Source organism: Orcinus orca, chromosome 2 (assembly GCF_937001465.1).
Source record: "Orcinus orca chromosome 2, mOrcOrc1.1, whole genome shotgun sequence".
NCBI classification, from domain to species: domain Eukaryota; kingdom Metazoa; phylum Chordata; class Mammalia; order Artiodactyla; family Delphinidae; genus Orcinus; species Orcinus orca.
In genome coordinates, this window is record NC_064560.1 from 138412382 (window position 1) to 138423497 (window position 11116).

At 49.1% G+C, this 11116-nt stretch overlaps 1 protein-coding gene across 1 annotated transcript; it reads right to left on the reverse strand.

The window, feature by feature from the left end:
* Positions 1-2711: 2711 nt before the first annotated feature.
* Positions 2712-6286, reverse strand: NFKBIA (NFKB inhibitor alpha). The gene is made up of 6 exons (XM_004269970.2): positions 5688-6286; positions 4964-5072; positions 4415-4625; positions 4041-4129; positions 3652-3912; positions 2712-3288 (listed from the first exon to the last, which is right to left on the reverse strand). Exons 1-6 carry the CDS (start codon positions 5912-5914, stop codon positions 3241-3243), a joined length of 945 nt encoding a protein of 314 aa, XP_004270018.1. The 5' UTR covers positions 5915-6286; the 3' UTR covers positions 2712-3240.
* Positions 6287-11116: the final 4830 nt, after the last annotated feature.

An 11116-nucleotide genomic window follows, 5' to 3' on the forward strand; every position in this document is an offset into this window, starting at 1 on the left:
GCAGAGGCCATGACTGGTAACTCTTTGTGTCTCTAGGACCTGGTACAGGGCCTGGAGAATAATAGTGCTTCATCATGCGATTGAATGAATGAGACAGAGCCACTTCTCTAGGAGGGAAACACACACAGGATATCCAGCTTCAGTTTCTGTGATGCTCCCTTAAAATGGGGAAGTGACCTGGGATATTCTTGTCCGGTCCCAGAGGTTGGGGAATGGTTCTTGTGTATGTTTCTGACTACAGTTCCACTCTGACCTTTCTTGCCAAATGAAATTTCAACTACACCTAGGGCGAGTTGATGAAAATCAGGAGGAAAGGGGGCGAAGGAAGGACCCATCTCACTGACTCAGTTCTGTCACCACTTAATCACTTCCAGTAGCAACTGAAGTTTCAATGCAAATGCCCCCAAGCATCCAGTTTTGACATCTTCAGGCCCCACGTGAAGGTCTTCAGATTGCTCAGACTGGAATTTATTCCCTCTTTAAAGAAAAACCCTTCCTTCTGGAAATGACTTTGGTACACGTACCTATAAAGGAAATTTATCCTGAGGATGAGGCAGGCAGAAGCGATCAAGGAACTAAATTCAAGGAAGTGGCTGATGTGACTTTTATTTCCCCCTTGTGACACTTCCCTCTTTCCCAAGACTCCCTTACTTCTACCTGTCCTGACAGGACCTTTAGCCTCTTGGAGAAAATCAAAGTGCATAAAAGGCTCCCGGTCTGCTGAGCTGTTTTCTTTGAAAACTTTAGTTCTCGTTTGCTTAGAAATTTGAAAGGAAGAAAGTCTAAGGAAGACTTTCCACGTTTTAATTCTAAAATTTTTCTTTAGGGAACTCCAGGCTCCAGCCATCCAACCAATCGCATGAAAGAAAGAGGGTAGGTTTAAAAAAAAAGAAAAGAAAGAAAGGAGATGGATAAACAGGAAGACAATCCAGAGAGTAAAGAAACTGGGGCCAGCTACCTCCGGGTTTAAGCAGACGATGGAATCCACCCTGAGGGTTGGGGTCCAAAAGAGCAAAAAAGCTGAATGAAGCCTGGCAAGGTGGGAGGCTGGGGCCAAATGGGTCAGAAGAGGCCCCTCTGTGAGCATGGAAGGTGACACCTCTACACAAAAGCTGGTCCCCAAGGAGGCCAAGGAAGAGTGGGTCACATCCCTTTGTCCTGTTTCTCCAACCTCCAAGCACAGAACTGGAGTGACTTGTACCTTCAACACCGTCACGGAGGAAAAAAGAGGCATGTCTGACTGAGACGCGTTAAGATGCATCATTCCAAAATTGGGAGCCAATTTCCAACCTTTGTTCTTTGAGATCGGAGATGGATATCCCTCCCCTTACCCCTCTTACCTCTTCTGTGTGTCAGCGGAGAGCTGAACCTGACATTCATGCGTTAGATCATGTAACACCTGTGTTCAGGTGCTCTGAGAGGGACAAGGAATTTTAGTGAGGGTCCTGGAGCACCTGAGAGAAGACAAGACTGGTAGGGGCCCACCACAGTGCTCAGCTCCAGATGACTGAGCTGCAGGAGGGGGACAGAGCTGGCTTTGACCAGACAGTTCAGTCTGCAGTGATACTCTTTATATATGAAAGACCCACGAGGTATTGGCTCCTTTTTGGTCTGAGAGGAAGGTGATCATCATATTCACTTGACTTTGACATCATTTGTGGGTCAGGAAAAGGATAACATAATGGTAATGTTTTCTTAGGTGTAAGCCAAAGTACATGAGTTGTACTGATACCCCATTCTGCGTTTTATAGAATGCCATAAAATTCCCTGTACTCCTCTTTCTATCTAGGCAAGAGATGCATTTTAGGGATAAAAACTTTGAAAGCACCTAAACCCAAACTTCACAAGTTACTGATGTCTTGTGAAATCATCTGCTTCTGTAGAATCATTCAGTAGAATTAGACTGAGCTGATGAAAAGACTCTTCCAGCCTTTATTATCAATTTTACACTTCAGCTGATAACAGTAAAAGAGGCTGATTTTTAGGTGGATGGCGTTTAGAAGCTGTTAACCACCTGAAGACAAGAGTGTATCAACTAACTTAACCACCTGCCTGTCCTACAAGGTGACCCTGAACAGGACATTCTCTCTGGACTGGTTCCTTCCCATGTGAAATACAGAATGTTGTGCAATGGCTTGTATTTTTCTTTAGTACTGTGGGCCTGGCACTCCGCTATACTTTTTACGTGGATAGCCCTTGTGCAGTTTTTCAGACAGCCCAGTTTATAAACAAGGAAACAGAGGCTCAGAGGTGGGCATCTGCTAACACTTGTCAGTGCAGTCCTATTCCTAAGCCCATGTCTTCAGGAACTTCCAGTATCATAGGGGAGATCTTTCACCAGCTCTAGAAAATGTGAATTCAGCATACTCCTCTTGGCCAAAATAATTTCCTAAAGCAGAAGTAAGGTCCTGGAATAGTTTAAATCAAGAAGATGAAAGCAGGTGACAATAAAGAACCTTCCAGCTGTAGACCAAGTGGCCTGAAAATGGTGTTTCCCATAACCATGCAACAGCCTTCCCGCCCACGCACCGGGGCCCGCCTGCAAAGCCTGGCTGGGAGGCTGGTGTAGACAGTGGGAGAAGTTGCTCTCTGAAAGGGTTCCGTGGCTGCCTGGGGTGAGTTCTCCCACACAACTCTCCGCCTCCACCTGGGGATCGAATGACTCTCAGTGTAGGAGCCCGACAGCAGCCCAGAGGAAGTGATCACGATAATGCTGTTTGTAAAAATCTGTTTAATAAATATACATCTTAAAAGTACCAAAATAATTACCAACAAAATACACTATGTGCACTATTTACAGGGGGTAACACAAACCTTGACAGGTAGCGACTTTTAACCCCACCCCACTGACAGGTTTAACAACACACCTGTTACATGTTACTCCATACAACTGGGCCCAGCCATTGAATCCATGGTGATTCAACTGAAAAGCACAATAAATAAAATATAGTCCTTTCATCAAATTTTGAATAACCTTTCCTCAAAAATCCACCAAAGGTGACATTAAAAAGAGGTTTTCTCTGAATTCCCATGATCCTTCTTGCCCCTCTTCCAAAGTTCATGAAAATAACAAAATGAGGGCTAATCCACCAGAGTAAAATGTTCTGGGCCAGGCAGTGTGCGGTGTGGTTTTAAGTATATCCTTTTTTTTTTCCTTTTTTCTTTTTTTTTTTAGAAAAATAGAACTCTTTTTTTGTACAAATATACAAAGTCCACGTTCTTTTAGACACTTTGCGAAGCTCATAACGTCAGGCGCTGGCCTCCAAGCACACAGTCATCATAGGGCAGCTAAAAAGAGAAAATAAGGTAGGTTAAACTTCCAGAGCTTTGCCAAGGGTACTGGGCTGATGGTGAGGGCTGCTACTGGAAATAACTCAAGTATTCTTAGACTCCCTCTATAACCTGAATATAAATTAACTTCCTGGACTGAGGGAGTTTTCCTTTAAGGATCCTCTCCTTCAGAAAGAGCAAAAAAAAACCAAAAAAAAAGACATACTCTTGGGATACTGCTTAGGGACTCTCAAGTTTGAGAGCCTCATTATGTTGAGACCCTCAGAATAAGGAGGAGCTCTAGGGGCCTGAGAAGGTAGAGGGAGAATGGCCTCTCTTCTTCCATTTTGCAGAGCCACGAACAAGTTAATCGGGACTCACCTCATCCTCTGTGAACTCTGACTCCGTGTCATAGCTCTCCTCATCCTCGCTCTCGGGCAGCATCTGAAGGTTCTCTAGGGTCAGCTGGCCCAGCTGCTGCTGTATCCGGGTGCTTGGGCGGCCCCAGGTGAGCTGGTACGGGGAGTAGCCCTGGTAGGTGACCCTGTTGACGTCGGCCCCACACTTCAACAAGAGCGACACCAGGTCGGGATTCTGCAGGTCCACCGCGAGATGGAGGGCAGTTCGGCCATTGCAGGGCTCCTGAAACCAAAAGGAATTTGAGAGGCTTATGGCTGAGTTTGGGGTTTCTGCTTGCAACAAAAGCACGGAATCATATGGAGGAGGGCTGGGAGCCTGATGCACTCCATCTGAAGGCGTGAGGCACTCACCTGTGCGTTGACATCAGCACCCAAGGACACCAACAGCTCCACGATGCCCAGGTAGCCATGAATAGAGGCCAAATGCAGACACGTGTGACCTAGAAGACCAAAAGTAAGAAAATATAACCCCTTGTTTCAACCCTCCCTTCTCAAGCAGAACCTTCCACCTATTCTTTTAAGGGACAAATTCTTCTGAATTTGAAGAACCCAGAATCTGGGTTCTGGATGGACTTTAGTAAGGCATCAGATAGGCCTTTATGAATACATGTGTTCCCAACTTTTCACATGTTGAGAGTTTAAACCTTGCTCGGACTCCTTAAGTCGGCCCACCTCTCCCTTCCCCACGTCACCTGCCCTCTGATGGGCAGGGCAGCCAGACATACCATTGTAGTTGGTGGCTTGTAGGATGGAGTGGAGGTGCTGGGTCCCGCGGGGCTGAGTCAGGACTCCCACACTGGCCAGGCAGCCTTGCTCACAGGCAAGGTGTAAGGGGGTATTTCCTCGAAAGTCTCGGAGCTCAGGATCACAGCCAGCTTCCAGAAGTGCCTCAGCGATCTCTGGCTGGTTGGTGATCACCGCCAAGTGGAGAGGAGTCTACAGACAGAAGAGGGATAGAAAGCATAAGCCATGCATCCAGCCTACAGGCTGTGTTCCCTTGAAGCCCCAGAGAAATCCTGGTGGTGGGTACTGCTCCTCCCAGGGAGGTACAAGGGGCAAAAGGCAAAATACCAGAGGCCCCAGGTGGGCTTCATAAAGGCCTCCCCAAATCAATGGAATTTTCTGTCCTCTCTAGGACGTTGGCTGATTCAGCTGTGAAAGGTCAGGTCAGATAATGACCAGGAATTGTTAATTTAGAAATCATTGGGAGGAGCTGAGCTAGATCCAGCTTTATCACGGGGTCAGAGAGGCACGGGGCCGGGCGAGCAGCGCACCTGCTGCAGGTTGTTCTGGAAGTTGAGGAACGCCAGGTCTCCCTTCACTTGGCGGACCACTTCCATGGTCAGCACCTTCTCTTCATGGATGATGGCCAAGTGCAGGAACCTGAGGGGAAGAGAGGGAAAACCCCGCAGGGCCGGTGAGTGCGCTGCGTGAGGCCCAGGGAGGCGCGGCCCGCGGGGGATTGCGCAAGGTCGGGGTTTCTGGAGGCCGAGGCCGCGGTGTTTTCCGCGAGGTTATTATGAGCTGAGTGTTCCTGGCAGGCGCCCAGGGACTTTCCGGGCCCCCCCACTTAGGCTGCGGGCGCCGGCCAGACCGCCCAGCCCTCTCGCCGGGCCGGAACGCCCTGTACTTCCCCTCCCAGCCGCTTGGCGCCTGCCAGCGGGGCAGAAACTCCCGCCCCCCTTATGCAAGCGGGGACTTAGGGTCCCCGCCGCAGGCCCGCCCCCGGCCGAGGGGACCCGCAAGGGGGGTGGTGTGTGTGTGTGTGTGTGTGTGTGTTGTGTGTATGCGCGGCTGCAAGGCAGAGCTGCTGGACCACGGCCCCGGGAACCCACCCCGATCCCCGATTCCCCAGTCCCCGAGCGCAGCCGTGCACCTTTGCACGGCCTCCGGGTCGGTGCACAGACCCCGGTCTGCCGCCGCAGCGCAGGCCCCGCGCCTCGGGCTGCAGGCCCGGCTCCCCCGCCCGGCCCCGCCACCCGGGCCCGCGGCACTTACGAGTCTCCGTCCTCGGTGACCTGCTGCTTCCAAGGCTCGGCGCCGCGCGGCGCCTCCTGAGGCTCGAGGCGGATCTCCCTTAGCTCTTTCACCATCTGCTCGTACTCCTCGTCCTTCATGGAGTCCAGGCCGCTGTCGTGGCGGTCGTCCAGCAGCCGCTCCTTCTTGAGTGCGTCCCGGGGGCCCTCCATGGCCCACTCCTGGCCGGGCTCCGCGGGCTGGAACATGGCGCGGTGAGGGCTCGGGCGCTGCTCCCCAGGTGCGCGGGCCAAGGGCTGCGCGGCGCACTGGCTGCTCGCAGTGTCGCAGACCTACGGGACTACGGGTTCGGACTGTTGTGGGCTCCGCAGCGCCGCCGCGGCGCCCTATAAACGCTGGCAGGGGATTTCTCCGGGGCGGGGTCAGGCGCGGGGAATTTCCAAGCCAGTCAGACCAGAAAAGAGAACTGGCCTCGTCCTCTGCTAGGGGGAAAAAGAAGCCTAAACCCCGCGCCCGGGTTCATCAGAGAAACTCCCTGCGATGAGCCACTGGGGTCATGTACAGGGAACTTTTTGATGAACGCTGAGTGGCTGGAAAGTCCTCCCGACCGGGCCCCCTCCCCCGGTACTTCCCTGCAGCCTGCACTCAGTAATCCTGATCCTCTGCAAGAAACCTTCTTTCCCTGGGGTTTCCCATGATCGATTTGATTTGGGGTCGTCTGCTCCTGAGATCCCAAGGACGCAGGCCTGCAGGGCGGTTCTCTGTTGGGGTTTGCAGACCTGCAGGTCTCCGGTTTTTTAAAAATTTTTGCTTTGATCTTTTGAAGACGCGAGTGGAAATGTTGGCTGGGTATAGGGATTCACTTCCCCAGACGTCTCTGCAGGAAGGACGCACTGGCGGCTGCCTCTGCGTTCCTGCCAATACCAGGCTCTTGGCAGTGCAGGGACGTGTAGCCCCCAGCCCCCCACTCAGGTAGAAGTTGTGAAAGTTCTGGCGTTGAAAACCTAAATGCTTGGAGAACCCTCAAATCATTTCCTCGGGATTAACAATCCTGACTGGGGGAGGGGCAAGCACTCTGCCCTGTATGCGGGAAAATGCTTAATATGACCATAATATTTTTCAAGGAAAGCAAGGTGTTAATCTTTGTAGTAGAGTTGTAGACACCTTGCCATAACAAAATAATTATTGAGGTCATTTTCCCTGATTTGCACTGTGCTGCTGCAGAGAACAGATCTTTAACCTACTTCTGGGTGCCCAGCTGGGTGACTTTCCAGAAGCATTTGGAGAAGGTGGCTGAAGAATGGGTTGAGTAGTGCCTTATCCAAGATTGGGCCTTAAGGTTGGCTAAGAAAGGAACTGTCAGGGATACTGCAGGAGCTCAAGGCAGCCCCAGCGTGGCCTTCATCCTGCCCCTGCTGGCTTCTTGCTCTCCTGCCTGGGGGAGGACAGCAGCTGGACCTATCCACGCCATATGGGTAGCCACTGGAGGCTCACCATCCTCGGGTCTCGTCTGCAGAAATAGAACTTATGCTCTCTGCCCCACCCCCATCTCCTAGCCAATGAGAGGAACGCATTCATCTGTTTCTAGAACTGGTCCAGGCAAAATAAAGCAACTTGGGTCAGCGTTCTTCAGAATGCACCCTAGGAAGCCTCAATAGTTTTGCAGAAATTTCTGGTGATTATTGCAATCGTCTTCAACTTGACTGGCTGTGTACTAACCAACCCTTCACCTCTCCTCATCTCCCCTTTCCCCACTCCCCTACCCTCAATATCCGAATGTAGGAAATCTGGGCCAATGTGGGTGAGAGACAAAATATGAGGGGGAAAAAAAGTAAAATCAAGAAATAAACCTTCAGGGTAGTAATGGTCACATACTAAAATGAAAACTTCCCAGGGATAGACACCGCATGTCTCTGCAGGCATGTGATATACAAATACATAATTATTAGGCAAGGCGGAATGAGAACTCTAAGTAGGAGATCTCAATTCCCAGCTCTACCTCTAATTAACTGCGTATTAGTTGGAGAGAGTAGCTACCTTTGCTATGGGATACCTGCTTTTATAATAACAAGATTGGATTTAATGCTGTTTAGATTTTTTTCCCCAGATTAAAAATTGTATTGACCACAAATGCTTGTGTAACTTTGCTAAAGGTAACCATGTCTCTTAGAAATATCACAGTATAAATTTTTGAAGGGCTCCAACACTTTCTGCAACACATTGTTAGTTCTCAGAACTAATCCTGTAAGTAAGAACTATTGTTCCTACTTTCCTAAAAAGAAACTGAAATGCAGAGAAATTTACCTAGGCATCCCATGGCAGTTTATCTAATTTCTATCCCAACATAGTAATCATTTGGGCAAAGCAGTCATGGTATTAACACTTTTGAAAACACCTTGTGAAAATGAGACTGAATACACTGTAATTTGGAAGATATGCAAGGTATTTTCTACTCCAGTTGTTAGGTAAAATAGAGGGTAGATGTTCCCCCATCTGGGGATATTCACACCTATAAAAAAGGCACAGAAATATCAAACTCTGAATTCCCACTTACAAAGGATACCTTAGAAGACGATTATTAGCTGCAGGTTTAAAAATGATCATTGAAAAAAAAATCATGCCTAAGTCAAAAGTATCTCAGGAATAAGTTTTCTTTGCACCTGCTGTGATGGCTTTCTGTAGCTGAAGGCCTTGGGCAATTGGTGGTCTTTATTCCTGATTGTTTAGTGTGACACCTAGTGGTAAGAGTCAGGTCCAGGCATTCCCTGATTTATCATGGTGCTTTGGAAATTTTGGGAGGTGCTGAGCCTTGATGACCTGTCCCTGTGGTGGGGATTCCCAGGGAGGTCCCTTTTGTTTTTCTGCAACCTGGGAGACAGTTTTGAATAACGTGATCCAACAAGTTTTCCCTCTATCATATGCTCTATATGGTTTAAATCAACAAACATTACAACTTAGGTGGTAGAGAACATACTTGGAAATCAGAAAACAGATGGAGCAGAAGACAGCAAAACTGATTGTTGGTTTAGAAAGACCTTTGCACACTTAGAGTTCTCCCTACCTCATTGTCAAGCATTTTAGCTAATCTTGACCATTTTAAAGATGTTAAAGCCTTTTAATGTCATTTGGCTTTATTTGGTTTGTTTTGGGCCACACCATTGCGGCTTGCGGGATCTTAGTTTCTGGACCAGGGATTGAACCTGGGGCCTGGCAGTGAAAGCTTGGAGTCCTAACCACTGGACCGCCTGGGAATTCCCATTTTTGTTTTTTTTTTCTTAAATGCAAAAGGCAAAAGAATGAATAAGTTAACCTTGAAGCTGCACAGGATACAGCCATAGGGAAGGACAGGATGGCCAGGTTATGCCCCCCTGCTGCAGTGGGGGCAGGAGCATTCCTGTGGGGAAAGGAGCACCATCAAGGCCTGGTGTGATTGCAGGCACCTTGTGCACTCTTCCTGGGTGGGAGATGCACAGCGTGGACTGAACCTTCTGCCTGGGGTGCCCAGTGGCCTGGCAGCATGGAGATATTTCTATAAGTTCAACCAGGTGGTCCAACATATTTGGCTTTTCTTAAAACATCATGGGCAGGGTGTCCTGTGTCAGTTGCCAAAAATTGTTTTAGCCCCAGCAAACCAAACTCCTGAAGAAGGCTGCCCGGGGCTCACTGCAGCCAGGCTGGAAGAGAGAGGAGCCGTGACAGAGCCCTGGAGGGCAAGCGAGTCAGGCATGCTGCTGATGGAGGCCCTACTGTGAAATTCTGAATTTATATTTTGCCTCCCATCCCAGGCTAAGTTTTCTTTCCTCTTGTGGTGTTTAGCAACTGCATCCGTCCACCCCTGTCAGAACCTGGGGCTCCCAAGCTCTGGAGCTTTCCCCACAGAAAAGCAGCTGTCAGGACTTTCATTTGTGGTGACCTGAAAATAAGATTGTCAAAGCCTTCAGGGGTTTCTTTTGCTGCAATAAATCCTGCAGTTTAAAGGGGGTCACAGTTTTAAAGGGTCTTATTCTCAAATACCTTCCTATAGGGGCCAGGCAGTTTTCACAGATGAGCGAAGCCGGCCATGTGAGTCCAAGAGGGAGTGGTGGCATCTCTGACTGAGAGAGTATGTCCCTCACACTCAGCTCAGACAATTTTTGCCAAGTAGCACCTGGAGTTCAGCACTGATATTCCATTGTTTAAAAAAAATCGGAAAATGGATTTTGATGTGAAAAATTTCAAATCTTAAAGCATTGTAAAAAAAAACCCAAACAAAATGCATTCCTGCATTTTTGTCTAAATCGAGCCTGCAGGCCCTGAGTGTAGAACCTCTTTTTTCAGCCCAAGGTATGATGTTTTCGTGGTGCTTTGGGGGAAGGCACCCGCCTTCCCCTCCCTTGGCATCACAGGGTCTCTGCTCCTCCGCGTAACTGTAACCGGAGGCTGGGGGTGGAGAGTGTCTGTCCAGGAAGTTCCATCTGCCCCTGCAGGCAGGGTTGGAATCACTAAGCCTGGAAAAGAGAGTTCACCCTCCCCCCAAAAACGTTTCAACACTCTCCTGTAAAATAAGTGTAACAAGTTCAACAAAGTTCTGATTTTTCTTACAAAGATTACTTAGGTTTTTTTAAACACTCAAATGCTTTCAATAAACCTCTCCTTGAGGTGTTCCTGCTTGGCTGGTGCCTCAACCTTGTGCCCTCTGCCAGTTGGGTAACCGGCGGCTGCCGGGGAGGGAGGGGGCCTGCACGTGTCACCTGTGGCCTCAATTCCTGGCTCTCCCTTTTCGCTGTTTGTCGGCAGTAACCAAGTGGTCGCTAAAGGTGTGAGGGTGATTCACGTTCTGTTGTGTTCAGAGAGGAGTAGTTGGATTAGGAAGGGGGTGGAGGCTTAAGAGCCCACTGCTTCCTCTGCAGGCCAGTACATTTGCTACTTTGGCTTGGGTGTAAATTCACTCTGAGTTCAGTCAGGGTAGGAGGGGACTTAGCACCAGGGCACTCCCACACAAAGGCCTGGTACTCAGCAGGATGGGGGACCTACCGTGAGAGGAGGTCCCTGCCCTTGGGCACCACAAGCAGGGGAGAAGCTCATGACCCCTCTCAGCATCAGAGGCAAAAGCACCACCAGAAACTATACGGGGATGTGGATATTTCTTCCCCTCTGTGGTCTAAGGTCTCGGGAATGGTGTAGGACAAAGGTAAACAGAATCATAACTGCGTCATAGATAATCATAGAGGAATCATAGATTCGCTTCAGTTTATAAATAGAGTGAAGACTTAGGAACCTTGATCCTCAGCCCTTTCTTGTAATCGCCAAGATAATGTCTTTCCCAAACCTCCTTTTAGACCCTCTGTTCTCTGGAGTAGAGCCCCAGTTTACTTGGATAAATATTAAAAATTGAGATGTGTCTTGGAGTCTTATCTCTGAGGCTGTTAAGGGGGCATACCTATAAAAAAAATCGATTCTGAAAGTTATTC